General features: G+C 34.1%; 1 protein-coding gene across 1 annotated transcript; it reads left to right on the forward strand.

Annotated features, from left to right (window-relative positions):
• The first annotated feature begins 7,033 nt into the window (after positions 1–7,033).
• On the forward strand, positions 7,034–13,418 carry LOC128216937 (clumping factor A-like). The gene is made up of 3 exons (XM_052923667.1): positions 7,034–7,670; positions 7,725–8,051; positions 13,360–13,418. The coding sequence occupies exons 1-3, from the start codon at positions 7,034–7,036 to the stop codon at positions 13,416–13,418; spliced, it is 1,023 nt and encodes a 340-aa protein (XP_052779627.1).
• The last annotated feature ends 9,376 nt before the right edge of the window (positions 13,419–22,794 follow it).

Here is a 22,794-nt window from a genome sequence, read left to right on the forward strand (position 1 = left end):
AATCTTTAGAACCTTTTGAGGAGTCAATTCGCAAAACAACTGAATGTCGGCATCACCACATGAAGTGCATCGATTAACTGTACAAACATTGTGTTATGAAATCCTTCGCACATGGGAGAAACTGACATTCGAAATTAGTCTGAGTAGCAAGGGAAACTTTTGAATACGCCAGTGTACACGTAAATGGCTTAGTCAATCAAAACATGTTGCTTAAAATTGAAAAGAAATACACAAATATGTTTACGAACACATCACGTTACTTGAGATGTAAAACAAGCAGACGAAATACTTGAACAACAACTTGCCAATTAAACCCTTGTTAGAAAATTACAAGTAGGTTAAAGAAGCTTTATTGCCATTTTATCGTTACACTTAAATGCAGCATACTTTAGTACCAATTAACCAGTTATTGAAATGACATACTTAATTGACTGATTCGATCTCATTCATGAGTATTTGCACAAAGCATTGTCAGATGTAACGTCTGTATCTTGATGTTATAAGTCTGGATGGATAAGTATCTGACTTAACATCACAGCTTCGAGCAGTTACGCTTTGTTTTTTTAACAGAGGTTCACCTATTTTGTTTGCGCCGCTTTACTACCGGCACTATATACGTATTAAATAAATTAGGGATGCAAACGAATGGCAAAATTGATATTCGAATACTTGGTAATTCTTTCGATCGAATATTCGAATATTCTATATCGAAATACATATTTTAGAAAATGTAGTAAACTACGATTATTATTTGTTAAAGTAATAGCCAGGGCATTTCTATCCCGTTATTTGTTGTAGCCAGTACGCGCGGATGACCCTGATTTTCCCTAAATGAGTATTTGAAATTCCCAATTTCATGAAGAAATAAGCAATACATTATAAACCATCAAACAACAATAACGAATAATTTCAATTCCGCTCCCTTCATCTTTGTAAACAATGTAAAATAAGATTGATTCCTAGTCAAATAGCGTTTTGCGCCGTCACTAGGACGTTCAGCCTCGTTCAGAGATTGACCTCTAAATTGGCTGAATATAACTATGGAACACCCAAACCAACTCGGGAATTAGAAAATAATAAAACAAAAATTTATGTGGATTTGATTCATCTATTGTACAACAATAGAGGAAATATATCCTAAAACGCTATACTATACATTTACATTACAAAGTACGAACTTTTTATCGAAACATGGAAAACAGTTTAAAGCATATTATCATATGTAACAACATCATTGCAGCACATGGCATTCATATCATCACGGCGAATTGAGCTATGTTACACAGCTTAATTTGCAGCCAAGACAACACAATGACGTTAAAGCCGATTTCTAGCCAGTTATTGTAAAAGTATGGGGACATTTTATAGTACCCGACGATTAGTCCTGAAATGGCATATGACGCGTGTTTAGTGTATTGTCATTACATTCACACCTCTGGCATTAGGGGCTAATTGTTGTAAAAACAAGACAAACGAACTTTATAAAAAACAACAGTGCTGTAGGCAAAATGTTTTTTTTATTCTCTTTATTGAACTTTTTTCGAATATTCGAATACTAATTTTGACATTCGAATACCAAACGTTTGATCGAGTATTCGAATATTCGTTTGCATCCCTAATATAGAAATTAATACATACTCTGTAAATATTTGCTTCAAACCACCATGAGAACATATCAAAACGAGCGAAAGCCACTTCCGGGCTAGAGTAGATGCGCAGGTTGGTTGACAAAGGTGAGCATAACCAACTTTTATTTTATTGACCTGTATGAAAATGTAAAAAGGTCTCATTTTAAAAATCGGGTAATGTAGTGCTGTGTTAGTCAGATGAAGCTTCACGGAAAACACAGTCTCGTGTTTGAAACATGGAAATTCATTAGGCTAGAACTTTTTTTCCAGCGAATAATCTTCATTTTACACATTTTAAGGAAATTTAATAATTATCAAGGGAGGGAACTCTTGTCTCAGTTCATTTCAGTTCTTTAATTTTAATTCGGTTCGGACGTGTTTTTTTTCCTTTTGACATAAGCTTAATATCTTTAATTTCGTATAAAATTTGTTCCTCGACTGATTTTAGGTAGTATTCCTATGTTGAATATAAATCGGACACCGGTCGCTTGTGACTGCTGTTCACTTTCTGAATGGTAGTAGGCGAACGACGTAGTTTTAAAAAGCCAGCTTACTTTTCATCAAACCAAACGGTTTTAAGCATTACATAAGCATCGTTTTTATATTCACATGTGTTACAGCTTTCAATATATGCCTTGTTCCATTTTGACGTCCGCTTTAGCCGGGATGTGGCTTTCGCTTGTTTTGCTATGTTTTCATTCTGGTTGTGGAGCGAATGTTGACAGGGTGTAAAATAGTTGCCCGTTTACTTTGTTCACCACACAAATCATCCTATACATGCATGCATACATTACATTCATCACGAAATGCCTCACTTCTTGTCTGTTTTGTGCTCACGGGCAGTTTATCGGAAATATATGTGTGAGGATTAAGCAGCTCCGATTATGCAAGTTAAGAAACAAAATCACCAATTCAGTTGATTTGTGAATCAAAATAAACCAATTAACTTTCATTGAAGGTTTGGTCTGCACTATAGATTAACTGTCTGCAACAGACTAGAAACTAACCTTTAAAGCATTGATATCATGCTGGAAAGAAAATGAAATCTGCTAGTAATTCAAATTGCAAAAGGCAATTATTCCGCTAACAGCATCGACCCTGTCGGAATTTGACATTATTCTGGCGTGTATCATAGATGTCTTCGATGTACAGTATTATCCAGTTTGTCTTTTATTTCTGGTATCATTCACATATTTGAAATAGCGGCAACGGCTGTATGTACGAGGACATACATTGTAGTGCTGGCAGTCAAAAAAAAATTGCAACAATTCTTGTCCTTTCAAAAATAAAAAGCCCTACGTTGGCATAAAAGTACAAATTTAGTTTTAAGAATTACACACCATTGCCTTGTACATAGTCAAACAAAAGGAATTATCTCTGTGAAAAGAAACTAGTAAAAACCGATAATTGATTGATAAAAAATGCCATAAATACTTTGTCCCAAAAGTGTATATTTAAAACATTATTCAAAAGAAAGGAATTATAAAATAAGGACAAATGTCATTTGTGTAATTATTTTGTAAAACCACATTAGTTTAAGTGATTACATATGTATAACCCTTAAATATGACTATATTTTACACGTTTCTTGATGTGTAAAGTGTGTACCTCATCTCGAGTTCAATGATGTAACATTGTGGAAAAGTCAGCTAATATATTAGTTATATCCCTTGTATATGGATACGCCATTACCTCTTTTTGAAGAGTAGCCTTATACAGACGACCAAGGAGGAGCCTAAAAAAAGCTAATTTATGAAAATATTAATATTAAGCCTTCACTGCGCTAAGGTAAATAAATATAATTAAATTTTCTCTACGATGTAACCACTATAGTCTCATTCATGCAAATGACCAAGTAGTTAATTCATTGCACTTGTATTTTCTTGAACTGAAAGGAAAACATTGCACCGTCTGTTTAGGACCTCACGTACATATCATGATGATGCAAGCGAAGTGAAGGTTGAATATATTCATCCTGTAACAATTTGTGATGTAACGATGTATTTCGTAATATCAGGAAATAGTTTTGTTATATCAGAGAACAATGGCAAGTGTACAACTATTTAAAAAATAAATTAAAGGTTTATGACATTAATATGTGTAAATATTGACATCATCAAGCATTTTCAACATGCTGAGAAAAACAACGAGCTCAATAATTTAATTAGTTTTAGTAAAAATATCGTAATTTCAATTTTGATGTTACAGCAAGGAATGTTAATTGTTATGTCAAGGAACTTAATATAGTAAATACAGTAAAGCATTTCTTACATACAGCTAATTGCAGTACATATCTATATTCTGTTACTGTTAAATGCTTACCTATATTAGGACGAGATTGACATAACATTGTTAACACGTTGTGGCATAAAGTTGATAAAACTGTTACAGCAAGTAATAATAGTGGTACAGCAGGGAACTAAAACATTTTTTATTATCTGAATCATGTGATCATGCTGTATTTGGTATTAATTTGATATATCTGTACATTTCAGTTGCTTAGAAATATACAAGTAACTGCCTGCATATCAGAAAGAAATAGAGAAAGAAGAAACAAAAGGGCCAGGTTATTAAGTTTTGAAGTCTTTGATGTACTTTAGTTTTCCACACTTGCAAAAATGTCCCACCTGTTGTCTTTATAAAAGTTGAGATTGCATTTCAGTGTCTTTTAAAACATCTATTGAAAAAGATATGTTTACACAGTTGTTATACATGTGATACACCTTTGAACGTACAAAATACACTTGTGATGGAGTATGTGCTAAATGCAAATGACCAGGTTTTCCAAAGGTTTTATTAGATTGGTTTTCCAAAAGTTTGTATTAGATTTTGGTATATAGTGGGGCGAGCGGCTGGACTGGCTGACATACACAGGATCAAGGTCGCACTTAATGACCTTCGTTAAAAGTGTCATTGGTCAAAATAATGGTGATCAATAACTTAAATGATTGGATAAGCGTAGAGTAACGACATTATTGTCTAGTAACACTAAATTTTATTTTAGAATGGGGATGTCAAACGCAGAGCGTCAAAGGAAGTTTCGTGCCAGACGGGATGAGGATGAAACAAGAAGAAGAAAGTATTTGCAGGACTCTAAAGAAAAGTACAAGAAGGACAAAACATTGGGAAAAAGAAAACAAGTAACAGATATGACACAAAGAAAAAAAGGCACCAAAGAAAGAATTGGCGAGTGCAGAAAAGAAAACTGAAAGAAAGAAGAAAGGCTGAACAAGAAAGAATATTAACACCCCCTTCTTCACCTGTGACACCAGAACATCAGCAAGGCAGTAGTAGGCAAAAGAAACATGAAACAAAAATCAAAAATAGACTACGTTCTAAGTGCTACAGGGATTTGAAATCTAAGGACAGAGAAATTGATTATCTAAAAAGGAAAACAGAAATGTACAGGAAAAGATGGATAAGAGAAAGGGGGAAAACGCAGAAGGATTCACCCAAAACAAAGACTCAAAAACACCTAAGAAACTTTACATTGAAAAATAAAGCTCCTAAAAGGAGTTTGTTCATGAACAATATGATCGTCCATCAGCTAAGAGAAAAATACAAAGAAGAGAGTAAAGGAAACATGACGAATGTTTTTAACCTAATATCAGGGTCAATTTTAAGAAAATATGGAATCCATACAGCCTCTCGAAATGCAGTAGGAATTGAAACTTCAAGAAGACAGAAAAGGGACAAATCATGCCTTACTAATCGTATAAAGGGTAAGGTGACAGCCTTTTACCTAAGGGTAGACAATTCAAGGATTCTGACTGGCATCAAGAACACAAGAACTAAGGGGAAAAAAACAAGACAAAAAAAGAGTTTTGCAAGATACGCTGAAGAATCTCTATTCAAAGTTTGTAGCAGAAAGAAGAAATGTCAAATTGAGTTATTCTGTTTTGCAAGTTGCGACCATTCTGGGTTGTATTTCCTATTGAAAGTGATCATCAAACATGCTTGTGCAAATTGTGTGACAGCTTGAACATCAGGAGCTGTCCAAATTGTCAACAATTTCCAACAATCTCGAAGAAGTTGTTAAATATCGAGTATGTGACACAAGCAACAACCCATGCATGTATGGGGAATGCCCTAAGTGTAAAATGAAACCAAGAGATTGGTCAATTACAAAAAGTATTTCAGAGAAAGTAAACTGGCAGCAATGGGTGCGGAAAAAAACAGAAATCAAAAATCCAAAGAAGCAAAGAATACAAAGATAGTTTTTCTATAACAAGCAAAGATTCAATAAAAGGCACGGTGGGGGAATAAGCATCGTCTTTTGAGTCCAGTTTTTGCCAATACTTGAAACATATTTACAATTGTAGAAGACAGTACAGGTACTTCAAAGAATGTCGCGAAAATCTTGGACCTAACGAATGTTTGATACATATGGATTTTTCGGAAAACTATAATTGTAAGTTGGCTAACGAAGTCCAAAGTATGAAAAACGTAACTTGGATGAAGTTAAATTGAAGCCAATATCTGGAACACTTAAATTGCATCAACTTTTAGTGAATAAGCAAAGCAAAGATAGTGAGGTGTACTACATAAATTTAAGTTGTTCCTGTTCTCAGCAGTGTGAACATTTTGAAACAAATGTAGCACAAATGATTGAATTTAAATTCAATAAGACAGTTCTAACTGCAAACAACAAGAACACCACTGAAAATGACAGTAGTTATAAACAAACACCACTGAAAATGACAGTAGTTATAAACAAACAGGGTCATGCAAGAGAAGACAACAGGAACAGGAAAGTATTGTTCCAGAAAAGAGACAGAAAAGACAGATCGATGATAAAAAGATGAATCCATATGAAAAGGAAAAAAGAATTCAAAACATACCTGCACACACTGGCAAAGTGTAGAACATTTTGTGAGCTGCAGACTGAATGCAAGCAGATCGATGATAAAATTGGTGAACTTACCATTGACCCACATGAGGTACATATTCTGAAAGAGGGTATAGAAGTTGATATCAATGCAGCTGATTATATTCCGTCTGCTATACTTGACAATCAGCTTTTTCCAGGTGTAGTTAATTCTGACTGAAACTGTTTCCCATCAACTGGAAGTGTTTTTGCTAACAGTGTCACTGAACATGTAGAAGAAATGCGAGTTAGAATAATTATTGAACAAGTCAAACATGAATTATTTTACCTGAATGACGATTTCTTGCAAAATGGCGGGACTACTAGTAAAACATCCAAGCAGTATGCTTAGTATGTTCATTCCGAAAGGGAAATAACAAATGAAAACATAAAATCAATTTACAGAAAAGAGATTCTCAGTATCACAAAAGACAAATCATTTATGGGTATTTGGCAAGTTCATGCACCGTCATCAGTTCTCAAAACCCCTATTCAATCAGTATACCCTGAGCTAGGCAATAGAAATGTGAGGAAAGACATGCACAAACTGATCAAACCTGTTTCAGGAACCGATAAAGAAACCCCAGTTCTTGTAATGTGGACATCAAACAAGGATGATATGGCTCCGTTACACTGGGTGCTTAATCACTTTGTGCCATTGTTGAAACTTCCGGAATGGTATAAAATAGATGATGAAAATAATAATGATTTGGGCGTTTCTGACAATTACCAAACAAAACAATCACGTATGGAAAGACCAATTGAAGTTGAAAGTTCTGCACATGATATATCAGATACAGAAAATGCTACGAAGGTTTATGTGTGTGATTTGACTGCAGAGATGGGAACGGCCAATGTAATCAGAACAGCTGATGGAACGGAGTGCACATTCAAGGAATTCATGGAAAGCAGTGTCGACAGTTTGAATATAGGAATGGGTAAGGTAGACGGGGCAAATAATGGGACAGAAAGTGATAGTAAAGATACCGGTTCAAAGGTAAATGGGTCAAATGGTGGGACAGATAGTGATAGTAAAGATGTTGATGCGATAGAAGATGGTTCAAATGGTGGGACAGATAGTGATAAAACAGATGATGATCCAAAGATAGATGGGGCAAAAGTAGGGACAGATAGTGATAGTAAAGATGTTGAGGGGAAGGTAGATGGTTCAAATGGTGGGACAGATAGTGATAAAACAGATGATTATCCAAAGATAAATGGTTGAACAGGTAGTGATAGTACAAATGATGATCCAAAGATAGATGGGGCAATTGGTGGGACAGCTAGTGATAAAACAGATGATGATGCGAAGGTAGATGGTTCAAATGGTAGTACAGATAGTAATAAAACAGATGGTGATCCAAAGATAGATGGGGCAAAAGTAGGGACAGATAGTGATAGTAAATATAGTAAAGATGCTGCTGCAAACGATGATCGGGAACAACATGAGACAGAACATGTAAATACAGATTTAAATGACCATGAAGGTGTACGTATGGGAGAGAAACATGGAGACAAGATAAGTGACAGTGACATTGACACAAATTTTGACACATGTATGTATAAAGAGAAACATGTTCTTATGAATTTTAATGGAAAAGCACATGTTGGTATTGTGAAAGAGACAAACTTTCCATCTGTATTAGTAGACTGTATGCGCCGAAAAGGTAAAAAAGATAAAAACAGTTTCTGCTGGCCAAAAAAATAAGAGACACAAATTGGTTTCAGCTTACAGATGTTATTGCTATTGTTGAATGCTCCGATATTCCTGGACAGAGAAACAGGTATCAACTAGATGAAAAATCATGGCAAATGTATTCATCTCAGCAATGCCATCTGATAGTACACTGTAACATATTTTACTTGACAAAACATTTTGTATGATCCATATTGTAATGCAACATTCATGATGTACAGAATTTGTTTGATGTAACAGTTTACTTCTTTCATGTAACAATACATTTATTGAAATAAGAAAAACATGTATCCAAGTTTTTTTAACTTATGTCAATAGTTTATTTTCTTGTTCATTGGATGTTACTGAATTGTTTACGCTGTACTTTTGATGTTGACAAAACCTTGTGTATGATCCCTTTTGTAATGTGAAAGTATCAATCATACATTAATGTATAAAATTTCTTTGATGTAACAGTTTATTTCTTTGAAAAAAGGAAAATATGTACCCACGTTTTGTAAACTTATGTCAATAGTTATTTTCTAAATTACTGAAATGTTCACGCTGTACTTTTGATGTTATGAAGTTAAATGAAAGATTTGAAACTTAAATTGTTTGTTCAAAATTCCATGCAGTAACAATACTAGTCCCTTATGTATCGCCGATTCCTTGACATAACATGCCATGTTTTTGGACATTTATTTTGGTTATATTTCAAAAACAGACAATTTTCCTGCTAAATGAAGATCTATGTAAACACAATGACTGAGAATGAAAATGAAACTAAGGCTGTTGTTCGCAGTTCAAAAGAATAAATTTTATATGTCATTTATTGTGAAAATTAAAATGCTTATGTGTACACAAGTTACATATCAAACACTGCGATGGTTTTGCAGATTTTAAAAATAGATTATTAATCTCTATTTAAAAATTGGTTAATCAAGGAAAGAAGTAATGGGTGGCTCATTACTTTGCCACATATAGTACTACACAGAGTTAATTAAGGGTCTATTAATGTTTTACTGTATCAGATTTGCCCATATAAACATGTAAATAGACCAAAGAATTGGTTCGAGAGGACTTATTTTTATTTTATTGACAAATGAAAATGTTGCAAAAAAATATTGACTCAGCACCACTAACAATTTAACGCCTATAACCATGCTGTTTCGATGTAATCAAATATCTTGTGTAAACATTTTGTAAACATATCACGGTGATAAATTAAGGCATGGATACATTTTTGAAACTTTTAACGATTTTACATACATAAATAAACAAGAGCTCTATAACAGAGTATGACAAAAGTCATCAATTGATATGTTATGTTGTTTTGAGATTTTAGCCCATTCTCACGTCCAAATTAAACTTAGACGCGCACAGGGCTAGGACAAAATTTCAACGGCGTCATTTCGGAAACGACAATTCTTTCACATACAATATTGCGTGTTATTCTACACCTTATGAACACCAAAATTTTATATTTCACTCCTGGCTGAGTAACTCGTGAAATACAACTTTTTGTGCGCGATCGGTGATGTTCACAGAGGATGATTGTTGATTACAGTGTACGATCGTGTGTGTTTTCACGAAAGTCATAGAGAAATTCAGTTTTACGAATGATGAAGGTACGAGTGAAAATAAAGTTTTTTCTATAATCAATAGTGAAATTAAATACGATCATACACTAAAATTAACAATTTTTATGTTTCCTACATACTTATTATTGTAGTTTTATAAGTATGTTTAAAAAATTCTAAAATTCCCTTTTTGAAAAGAGTGTTTTCTTCACCGCTTCCCATGGGACGCCACTCACGCAAGATTATGGCCGATGACGTAGCTGTCCATTGCTATTTCCGGTTCGTGGATAAAACGTTCTCCAGTGTTTTAATAGTTTATTTTCACTCGTTTCTAATGCAACTTTTTATGAACATTACTCAATGATTGCTTTATAAATGCATCTATGTTCTAAATAGTAACAGTTAATGCACGAAAGCACTGTTAAACATGGCATGAATACATGACCAAATTACTAAGCAGCCATTTATTGAATGAAAATTTGAAAGGTCAAACTTGTTAGCAAAACAATTGCTGATTATCGTTGGATAAAATAATTTGCTTAGTTTTAGAGTTTGTTTCATGAAGACATGTCATTTTGTGTGAATTTTCCGGGAAGTTCGTATTACGTATTACAGTGACAAACAGTTCATAAAGATATATTAACCATGACATAGCATCGTATTTATGTTTGAGCATTTGCTGTCGTCTATTATTTGTTTTGTATTAAAGCTAAAGTTGGAACATTCAGCTTCAAAGTTCAAGAAAGCGTTTGAAAACAAGACTAGCTTTTTTCGTATTGACGGTATATTGTCAATTTTCAAAATCATCTTTATCTAAACCTATGCAACCTTTGGCAACATTTTCTGGTTGAAAAGTAACGTGTTTGATTTTGATCAAGGGGATGAAACTACAATTGATTTTAAAAATAGATCTAGTTAATACTTTCAGTGAGTTTGCAGTGGAAATATCAAATCGATATTTTCACTGATTAAACTCCATATTTCATCGAAAAGCATAATCGAAATTAAGATCTAACACTAGATAAACAATTGTCCTTTATACTGGAGGCCATACAACCAATGATAGTTTCTGAGAAAGTTGAATTAAAATTCCAAACTGAGAATGTTACACCTTTAACCTAAAATTTATACATTACAATATCTTATAATGACTGTGTTGTTTGAAATCCAAAGAAAATAATTGAAAATGCAATTACTTTTCAGAGTGGATATTTTCATGCTTATTCAACAGTATTATATTTTCTTAACTGATAACGGTGATCCAATACTGGTGCCTGCGTTATTAGAGAAAATAATATATAAATATGGCATTAGCCATTATTAAAAATAACGAGTATTATGGAATATATAGCAAACCTTAGTAACGTGTATACTGAGTAACATTTGATCTGGGTCCAATAATCCTACTCCCAGAAAAAAAATTGATGGTCCTTTTTTACTAATATTTCTTGTTTTCATCAGGTGATCATTAAACATACGACATTGAACATTCAAGATTAGATGTCGTGCGGGAACGACATTGAACTTTTAAAAATGAAAATCCTGCTGGCACGACATTGGACATTCAAAAAGCAAATGTCTTGTTGGCACGACAATGGAAAAAATGAAGGTCGTGCTGAAACGGAATGTGACATAGAACATTCAAAAACTTACATCTTGCCAGCAAGACTTTGGAAATTGGACATTCAGAAATAAAAGTTGTGCCGGCACGGCATTCCACATAGGACATTTAAAGATGTTTTTTTTTCGCTGGCATAATATTTACCATTTAAAAATTGACATTGTACATTCAAAAATGAAAAGCGTGCTGGCACGACACTGGACATTGGACATTCAAAAAGAAACGTCTTGCCAGCAAAACATTGGACGTAGGTTCACCGAAGTTGTGGTGACACGACATTCGACATTCGACATTCAGATGTGATGCACTATAGAAGATCACGTTAATCCGTTTATTTGGATCTGGAGAGGAAGGTAGCCTTTCAGCGCAGCGTAACAGAAAAGAGAGTGGGAGCCTGGTCCCAGTGGAAGATAGCTGCCGGTTGAATGATCAAAATCAAGTCTTGGAGTTAACTATTTGTTAAATAAATTTGCATAATGTCTGCCATTGCCTGTTGTCGGCAATACTATAAAGGAAAAGCTAATACCTAGAAACATTTTTGAAATGGGAGTAACAGCCGTGTCTTTACGTCAAAGGGTAACAAGTTTACACCACACTAATAAATCTATTCGTGGTATGGGAGAGAGAAATCAAAGCACTGAAAGTGCTGAGGGACGGTGCCTCTGGTGTATGTGCAGAAAAATATACAGGGAGAGCTGCCTGGTTTCAAAATCGTGTCGTTGTTATCAACTATTGACAGTTTGGTTATTTCAAGAGCCAACTTTCGTCATGCATGACTATTTTTTTATGAATGTATGTTAAGCAAGAGATCACTTCGTACGAAGTTGCATTCGAAGATTTCTGCGACCGTTTTATTAACGCTTTCGTACGTAATTACTCTTCAAAATGGGGAAGGATCGGACGAAAATGTAAACAAACCGTAGATGTGAGTATACTAAAACAAATTCGCAAATAGTGATTTGATCTGCTTCGCTTTTCGAATAATCAAAATAGACATTTACTATTTATTTTAATAAATATAGTGGGTGGTGACGTTTTGTCGACTACGGTTGCTACGGCATGGTTTGACCCGTTTAAACAGCTGCTTCTTGTGTCACATTGCAATGTTTTCAGGTTATGACACATTTCGATACCAACTATATTTATTTCTTATCGCTTGTATTGTGTATAATAATTGTTATGGCGTTAACATGTTAAATAGTCACATCCCAAAAGGTAAATGTACTATTACGTTCGTAAATTCTTTGTTCTATTCGATTGAAAACCCCGGATGTACAAATTTAAGAAAGAGTTTAGTTAACGAATATTATTCGAACTGTTTCCTTAAGGTATGTAAGTTTACACACTCAAATATGTTTTAATATACAATTCTATATACTAACCAGTATACAAATGACATTTATCATTACAAATAGGTAGACCTATTGTCAATTACAGTATCCTCTTTGTTTGTTATTGATATGATTTATTAAGTTCTTCATTGCAGGCAATCTTTTGAAAGAGAAGCTCAGTCATCTGAGATGCAGTGTTGCAGCACTGAAAAGCATTACTGTATACCTCAGCGTATGATTAAACCAACTATTGCAAAAACTATGCAAACAGTAATCGGGGAGGATTATTATTATATTTTTAGTGTTATTAGACCCAGTCTTTCAAAAACAGATGCAATTGCCATTATAACATAGAATGAAATAAGAAAATACTTGCTACTGCTTCTTGCAAACTACCGATTTTTTACCAATATATGTAATGTTAATACAAAATATCACTGTCAGACAGGCATTTCATTTGAATTTGAGAAATGTCTTTTACATAACAAATTTGTACTGTAGAGTTTTTTTATCTCTTAAGATAAATGTGTACTTTTACAAGAAATATTATCAAGAATTGTATTTGAAAAAAATGTTAGACCATTTCTTTTTTTATTTTACTAACAACTTTCACGTTTTATGGATAATAGTAAAGATTATGTATCTTCTATTTTACAGGTGCCAATCATAGAGTGTTTCTCTTTGCCTGCAATCAGGATACATCAACTGACCTTTGAACTGTGTTTTCCAACTGTTGATTCAAACATATAGGGGCCCTCTTGGGTAGGAGAAAGTCAGACAAACACCTGTGGCAATATCACTATACTTCTTCAAGTCTTGCTTTATGAGTGATCATGATGTGAAATAAAACAAAATGCAGTCATCTCTTTGTTATATTAAATAAGCTATGAACAAATAAAATATTTCAAACATTTTATTAATTCGTTATTTTGAAAAACAGTATGAATAAACATACATGTAAACAAACAGACAAACAAATAATTGGCAAAGAATGGGCACAAAAATATGAGAATATTGAAGTTGGAGATTTATTGTTAGTATTGATTTTAATGTGACAGAAAATGCCCCAATTTGCCAAAAAGCATTGAATATCAAATGACAATGCTTGGATTTACAAAATTCTGCCCAAATGAGTATAGATCTGTGAGTTGCTGTTTGGTATTTGTTCTTAAAAGTCATGATATATAAATCAAAGTTTAAAAAAAAAATGTTGCAAACATAAAACAGTGGAGGGTCTGATGTTATGTTGAAATTATATACTTGTATAAGCTATTTAAACTGTATATGAGCAGAGTCTTATGGAAATATGAGCTTTAAGTATTACTTTATTCCAAAATGGTGTGACGTAATACCTTATTACGTTAATTAACGTTATATTTAAGATATAATTAAGATTTAATTAAATGTATATGTGTCTACATACTGTATGTTTAGTAATGTAGGGCATATTTGATTGTCATTTGAATATGGAGGTGGTTGACAGCCGACCTGGTACAAATGTACAAAATGGTCATGTTAATTACAAAAACGTGTATTCCTTGGGTTGTAAAGCTGTCATATATATATAACAAAGTAGTATAAGAGAGATGGGGTTAGGGAAGGTAGGAAAGCGGCCTTGGGTCCTTAATCGACGGCAGTTAGAATGCGGGATTACCTTAAATGTCATGCTGTATTTTAAACTGATTATTATACTTAGAAAGAACGTGGAACAATAAAGAACTATCATTCGAACGGTTGTTGTTTAATAGCTGGAAGACTTCCAACAAGTTAAGTAAACAGTAGCATTACGTGACAATGGTGACCTAGAAGGTTTAGTTCCATGTATTGGTCAATGTTATATTGTTCACTTAACAGCTTGGGGTAAATGCAAGATATAAAACAGTCAAGTTCAGAAACTGCTCAACAGTTATAATAATACACCCTTCCTCTCAATATGGTGTACATTTGTGGGAAGTTATATCAAATCCTTCAAAAGGTTAAAGAGACATGGAGCAGACACAATTTGTTACAGACGGACAGACAGACAACTGGAGCTAAAAGAATTAGTCTATTTCAGGAGGAGACATGCTTAGCCAAATGGTTCTTGAGAAAAAGTCATTAAAAATAATTTATAAAAAGTACAATAAACAGACAGTCATAAACTTTAACATGAACACTAACTTAGGCTTAGATGAGCTAGATGAAAAATGTCTTAAACAAAATGATTGAGAAGTTGCCCAAAATGTTACAGCTACATGTAAGAAATGAGCCAAGTATCAACAAGAGATGTTTGTCAAATATTATGCCCCCACCTGAGCGCCATGTTGTCAGGATTATATGAACAATTGAATGAAATAAGCATGGGCCGAAATGACAGCTGATTAGTCACTGACATTGGATGCCGTTGAGGCAGTTTTAAGATTATGACCATTCAAAGTGTGAGGATAGAGTGTGTTATGACCATGACCTTTGACTCTATGACCTCAAAATCCATATGAGTCATCAGCTGGTCTACAAAAATCTAAATGTCAAGTTTGAGGGACATGGGTTCAGGCATTGACATGTTATCACACAGACAAGCTTTTCTCAATCAATGTCACTGTGACCTTAACGTTTGACCCGTTGACCCCTAAAATGAAAGGGACTCATCTACAGGCCAGACACAACTCCAAGTCAGGTTTGAGGGCCATGGGTACAGGCATTGTCAAGTTATCACTTGAAACATTTTCGCATTTAAGGTCATTGTAAACTTGACCTTTGACCCAATGACTCCTAAAATCAATAAGCGTCATCTCCTTGTCAGGACCAACTTCCATGTCAAGTTTGATGATCATAGGTTCAGGCATTGTTGAGATATCCCTGAGAGAGGATTTGTTACCTTTTTTGCATTAAAGGTTATTGTGACCTTGACCTTGGCTTGATGACCCTCAAAGTCAAAAGGGTTTATCTACTTGTCAGGCCCAACCTTTATGTCAAGTTTGATGACCATTCAGCCTGAATGGCATGATTGGTCAAGGAATTGTCGAGTTTGCTTTCAAGATCACTTTGACCTTGACCTTTGACCCCTAAAATCAATAGGGGTCATCTATTGGTAAGGCCCAACCTCCGAGTCAGGTTTGAGGGCCATGGGGGCAGGCATTGCTGATTTATCACTTGGACAACCTTTTACCATGCAAGGTCACTGTGACCTCGATATTTGGCTCGATGATCCCCAAAACCCAGGTCATCTACTGGTGAGGCCCAACTTCCATATCAAGTTTGATGACGACAGGTCTAGGCATTGTTGAGTTATCACTCGGACAAGCTTTAAAATTAATTTACCATTCAAGGTCACTGTGACCTTGACCTTTGACCCATGAGCCCTAAAATCATCTACTGTTCAGGCCCAACCTTCATGTCAAGTTTGATGACCATACCTCCAGGAATTGTTGAGTTATCACTCGGACAAGCTTTGGTCTACAGCCGGTAGACGTTACCGACCGACATGTGCAAAGCAATATACCCCTCTTCTTAGAAGGGGCGCATAATAAAAAATGTCTTTTTATGCACAGCAGTAATTACATTAACAGAGACATTTTTCCTTTGAAGTATTTATAAATTTAGTCAGTAGCTGAGTCCTTGGATGACATAACAGTGTAGTATGTTGGTTATAATATTTGTTTCCTTTTTAAAAGATATGCCAGCATGTATAAAGATGATCTCTTCTTCCTGTATAGAGTCAACATCAAAGTCCACAGTAAATAGATTAGTGTGAGTTGCACGAAGACAGAATTTTCAAGTTTAAACAATTTACAATGTTGATAATATATACTATAATAAATAGTTGCTCAGATCACAGCAAGGGTAAACTGAATCAGAATGAATCCATTGAAGGTGTTGAAGCAGTTTCTGTTTGATGGCTGTTCAACTCAAGCACAATCCTTTGATATGAGATGGTGGCATAAACTGTTTTGTGAATTCTGTCCTTGAAAAGCCTTTGGTAGTCTCAAGTATCACCTTGAAAAACAGTTAAGATGAATTTTGTAGAGATTGGAAAGTCTATTGCTCTTTCGGTAACTTTCATTCTAGGTTCTGAAGTATTTGTGACATGGCGCTGAGTCTCTGAAACGAATTTTTTTTTTTATTTAAGAGCCAAAAAACAATGATAAAAAAAAATTGAGTACATATACAAAATATTTTAAATTTACACCTTTTAACAGTCATAGAATATTTCACAGAGCCACTTGTAAAATATGTATAATAAAACATCAGTTATTTTCTCAGTTAAATAAAGCGCACAACTCAAAATCACTTAAAGCCGGATTTATAGACCTAATAATTAGGACCTACACATGTACATCATATACAAATATAATACAATATCATTAGTGTGTTGTCTCTGACATGACAGACGGCTATAATGATACCTTGAATTTGGTTCTTTGACAACAGACTTATCTGCTAGAATTCATTAAAAACCCTTTTTATTTCATTTGTTTTCTTTAAGGCTGCACTCTTACAGATTAACAGTTTTAATAATATTTTATCTGTTGTCCAGGAATGAGCAAATTTTGTGTAAACATCTGAAAACCAGCGATACAAGAATGCTGACAAAAGATTTTATCGCAGTGTTTCATATTTCTGTCGCAAATTAATGTTTTTGAAAAATGCATAAAACATCAATTTTTGAAAATAAATCACTTGTTGCTATGCATTTTCACATGCAATGTTACATATATACAGTATCCAGTGATGTGATCATTCCATATATATGCTGCACATCTTTAATATTATAATTATAGAATGTGCATCAAACTATATGCATGATAAGCTTAAAAGTTTGTATTATCTAAATCTGGTCCGTAATGTCTGGTCCGTAATGTCCATGGTCCGTAGTGTCCGTAATTTCCCACAAAGGTCAGATTGTTTGCAAATTAAGTTATCAGGAACAGTTTTCGAGCTGGTTGAACAATTCAACTGCAAGCTTTAAGTTATTTTAAGTTCTACCCACAAAGGTCAGATTGTTTGCAAATTAAGTTATCAGGAACAGTTTGTCGAGCTGGTTGAACAATTCAACTGCAAGCTTTAAGTTATTTTAAGTTCTAAGGGCCTGTGAGCCAAGTTGATAGAGCACAAACTTGCAAACAGGGAGTTCCCAGTCCAAGTCCCATTACTAGCTGCAATGTTTTCAGAACCGCAAGAAAATTGAAAAAAAAGTGGTTTGGGACAAAAAAGTATCCCAACTGTGACCAATACTTATAGAGTGAGCTTATGCTTACCTTTTGGCTGCTCTGGATATTTAAAAAAAAAATACTTTTTGACCCATCCCACCCTCCGCATCCCCACCCCCAGGCAACTTTTAAATTTATAAGCTTCAATGTTGATTTAGAATTTCTGAACACTATTAGAGACATGATAATCTTGTAAATATAAGTCAAAGCAAGTTATTGAAAAATGATAAAATCCAGATGAAATGACAGATCAGTGTAAACACTGTCATACAATCAGTCTGTTTTTAGCTTGCTGTTTTACTTAAAACACCGTAAAATTCAAATACCATGAGTCTAATCGTTGGATAGTATTTCAGTCTATATTCCAGTGTTCTTATCACAACAAAACTCTTGAAATGCATCGAAATAAGAGCATTTTGTTTTTCAAAACATTTTGACAGTTGGCGCGAGGTTGCGTCCCCTGAAAATTTAGTCAAAACGGCGTCTTAACGATTTGTTAATTTACTCACCGGGTTGCAGATTCCACAGAGCCGTCTTCTGTCTTGAAATTGGCAGTTGGTTTTGTTAAAATACGCCATGATAAATGAAAGATCGCCAATATAGAATATTTCTTGAAATTGGCAGTTGTTTTTGTTAAAATACGCCATAATAAATGAAAGATCGCCAATATAGAATATTTCTGTTGTTGTGGCGGCCATTTTTTAGTCTACGAAGTTCGTACGCCACCCTAAGAGCTATCGTAGAAATTTTCGTAGATCTACGAAGAAACAGGTGCTTGTTCGTACGAAATTCTTAATAAAACGGCTAAACAGCCTGAGATACATTGTACAAAGTTCGTAAGCAAAACAGACTTCGTACGAAGTTTAATAAAACTGGCCCTTCTTCTAGTAAAGCTTGGAGTCCGGATTTATTCTAGCAAGTAATTTGGTTGGTGCCAAAAAAGGAAAAAGTCCAATGTCATTAAATGTAACGGTCAGCTCGCGCAGGAAAAAATCAATATAAAATAAATCATGCATTCTTAAGTAATGTATTTTAAACATATCCTTTGTGCTTTAGAATTAAAGGTTTATTGTATAATTATAAATGTTCTTGTAAACTATTGAATATTACTGGTGTTTTAAGCATTGAAAAACTGCCCTCTTTCTTCGACCGAGACAGGCGGTAAATCGGTTAGTAACTTTTCAGCCGATTGCCCCTACTATGAACGCTGCCCTGAGCGGGCACCGTCCAAAAAGACTGGTCTGAGGCATATTTGATACTGATTATTCAGAAATTCTACAGTGAATGACCCGCACCATCATATGGGTCGGACGTATATTTTGAATGTGTTTTTGTAGACAGTGTATTATTAAAAAATCATTTTAAAATATGCATTTTCTGCAATTTGAATGATATGTTAAGGTTCCTCCGAAAGATTTGCAAATATTGACTTATGGAAATCGCTTGGAATGGCTATGGGTATCATTCGGAGAACATTTATTCATAGAACTAATATACATACAAATCATTCTTTGATTTATTTCATAAGGACCCATTATAAAAACATTTCATTAAATAGACAATGCAAAATTATACCAAATCAAACAATAAAACATGATAAGAAATTGTATATAATAATGGTATAGTTAGACAGTATAATAAACAGTTCTACATGCTAGAAATAATGAAGAATTAAAATGATTAATAAAATAGAATTAAAAAAGAATGCAAGCTTATTATACAATATGAAAATAAGGAAACGCTGCATTCGGTTGCATAATAAAATATTTACACTTCCCAGTACTTTTAGTCTGTTCAACTGATACGACGTTTATGTTCAAATTAAAGCTCCGTTGAATAACAGAACAGAACTGAACAATCATTTTATTCAGACTTGTACAATGTACATCATCTACATGTGCATACATGTTTTCATATGTCATGTCAACCTGTATATACAACTTGTAATGCTAAATGGTACGTCTATCTTTTATTTTATTTTATAAAGCAACATACTATTTGTAAGAAAAATTGGAGGCTGAACAAAACGTTTATCTCTTAACATTCAATAAATTGTTTCTAATAACAAGAGCTTCTTTTATATACAATGCTAGAAAAAATGCTTAGGACATTGTGTACATAGCGTGACAATTCTTTTTATGGAGACAGTTTACCCATAATGCATTGTATATGTTTCCCTTATTTGCATAGCATTATACACGTAAACTGCAAGATTTCTAATAATATTCACATTTTGTGACTTCATGAATTCAATAAATTTGGGTACATTTGGTCCTGTATAATAGTATTTCTTAAGATATTGCTTTTTAAATCTTTATACAATGGACATTCTAGAATAAAATGAAACTCATCCTCTAAGATATTACACGCAATACATTTTCTTTCACAATGTGGAATTGCAACTGGTTTGTGCCACCTCCCGGATTCTACCTCTAGTCTATGCGCCGACATTCGTAGTCTAGCAAATGCAGTTCTATACTTAGTTGATTCAGAATTAACATCTGACAAATACGATTGAAGTTTAAAATCAGCAAAACGTATGTATAGTTTTGCTCTTGTGGATTCGTTTGACTCCGTTAACCAATTTTTAATAAAAAACATCAGTAACTCGTTGTTTAAATGATAATAAAAATTGATTGATATAGGGTATATAGGGTTTCCGCGCTTATTTTCATGACTCGGCGATTATCAGTTATGCGGACTGGGCCGATTATCAGTTATGCGGACCGGGCCGATTATCAGTTATGCGGACTGGGCCGATTATCAGTTATGCGGACGGGGCCGATTATCAGTTATGCGGACTGGGCCGATTATCAGTTATGCGGACGGGACCGATTATCGTTTTTCGGTCTGCCTGTGGAACGTTCGTATGGGAACTCCATTTCCGCTTTTAAATCAAAATGGACGGAGTGCAGTATCAACTACGTCATCACAATTTAATGAGCTTTTTAAAAAAACAGTATAGTATTCAAAATTTCAAAGGGAGGCAAACGCTAACACAGTTTATGAAAGTGTAAGTGTATGCTATAAGAACCAGTGAATCCCTCCCTATAGGGCGGCGTTTTATTCAATGTTGACATTGATAACGATACAAACGAAGCGGCACATTTGTATTTCCTTATGTTATTACTGTTCTTATATTTAGATGTCAAGAATACTAGGTATTGTTTATTCTGGAACAGAAAATAGTTTTACGTGATACGATTTCACTATTATTAAACTGAATTGTGAATTTCAAGACATGAACAGAAGGAGTCAGAGATTCGCTCAGAACAAATTCGAAAGACTTGTGGATTTTTCAAGCAAATTAATGGAAATGATCGCAAATGAGTTGGCAGCACAATGTAGTTAGCCTTTTCCGAGTTGACTTACTCTCACACCTTATATTTGATTTGAATGTAAGTTCATCTCATCGTTGTAAAAGTTTGGATATCACAGGAATACAGCTGGCCCCAATATCACGAAAAAACTTAAGTCAAATCTCAAACTCAATCTCAACTCAAAATTCATTGAAAAAAATATATGTTTTTACATATTTTAAACCACATTCCATCAATGAATATGTTGATTGAAACCTATGGTCTAGATTCCAATGGAAAACGATTATATAGACAAAAATGAACTTGAGTAAAATTCATTGCCTTTTAACAATTACTCTTTGAAATATTGTCGAAATCTCTCAATAACAAATGAGAAAATACGTTTTCAAAAAGTATAAATACATTATAGATTTTGAAAAATACTATGCTTATATGTGGTAAAATGAGTTCAGATTGAGACTGAGATTTGTCTTAAGTATTAGAGTGGGGATACACTTAGAAAAATATACAGTAAACTTACAAAAGAGAATAGTAGGACTGTCTTGAAATTAAGTAGGTAACTGTCAAAATGCAATACTAGTAAATGTTTTACGGGATTAACTCGTTTGATCTCATTTTTTTGTGTCCCTTGTTAAACTTCTTTAAAAAAATAAAACTGGATTTGTTATGACATGAATTATGTGAGGCAGATTTTCTTTCAATTGTTTTTAAAGATGAAATAAAGATTACGATATGAGACAACGTAACGAAACTATTTTCTGTGTAATGATTAACAAATTGGTACGAATGGGTAAAAAGGGGGCTGTACTTTGCTGTTCCATTCATTGTTACAGTGATGTGTAGTTTCCCTTTGTATGTAATAATTTTGATAAAAACTGAATTGCAATAAGTGTGCAGAAAAATTGTAAATATAAGGATTGATGCGGTCTGGAATGCCCCGCTCATATTACAATTTACCCATGAAGCGCTTACTTAAAAATATACTAATAAGCATTCTTTCATAGGAATGGTATGTAGTGTTATGGGTTTTAAATAAGACAATATTAATCAAACGCGGAACAATTGCCTAAAAGGCCATTGAGTTTAACTGCCAACGATAAATGGGGTGATAGGGTCCTCTGACTTTTCAATACCGCGTTGTCAGTGTGCAATGTGCAGGGCTTATTCACTATTTTAAACACATCAAAACTTTTTTCTATGCAGATTTTCGTAAAGTAGAATTACGAGCTCGGACAGATGTGGTAAAAAGTATCAAAAACCAAAAACTGCAAAACTTCAGTTTTGTAAAAGAAAATAGATAGATATCACCGGGAAACGCACACCTCAGTAAAACGGTAGGACCGTCGGTGCAGGAGGCGTGCGTCTACCGGTTATGCTATCCATTGCCCTGTATTCAAAGTCAGGTATGATTTATTTCCAGCAATATTTCTTAGAAAAAAAAACATACTTAAAAATTATTCTGTATGGTGCCTGCGGATAACATTTTCTGGAGAAAATAGCGAGAATATTATCGGTTCCTAGAAGTGTTCTGCTATGCTATACCTTGTGGTGCCAGCAGTGGACACTTGTTGCAGTATCGAGCA

The sequence above is a fragment of the Mya arenaria genome, chromosome 2 (assembly GCF_026914265.1).
Source record: "Mya arenaria isolate MELC-2E11 chromosome 2, ASM2691426v1".
Taxonomy (NCBI): domain Eukaryota; kingdom Metazoa; phylum Mollusca; class Bivalvia; order Myida; family Myidae; genus Mya; species Mya arenaria.

Coding starts and splice junctions, on each gene's coding strand:
- LOC128216937 (XM_052923667.1), top strand. CDS start 7,034: ATGCACAAACTGATCAAACCTGTTTCAGGAACCGATAAAGAAACCCCA. Junction 7,671..7,724: donor GAAGGTAGATGGTTCAAATG/GTGGGACAGATA, acceptor ATGGTTGAACAG/GTAGTGATAGTACAAATGAT. Junction 8,052..13,359: donor TGACACAAATTTTGACACAT/GTATGTATAAAG, acceptor TCTATTTTACAG/GTGCCAATCATAGAGTGTTT.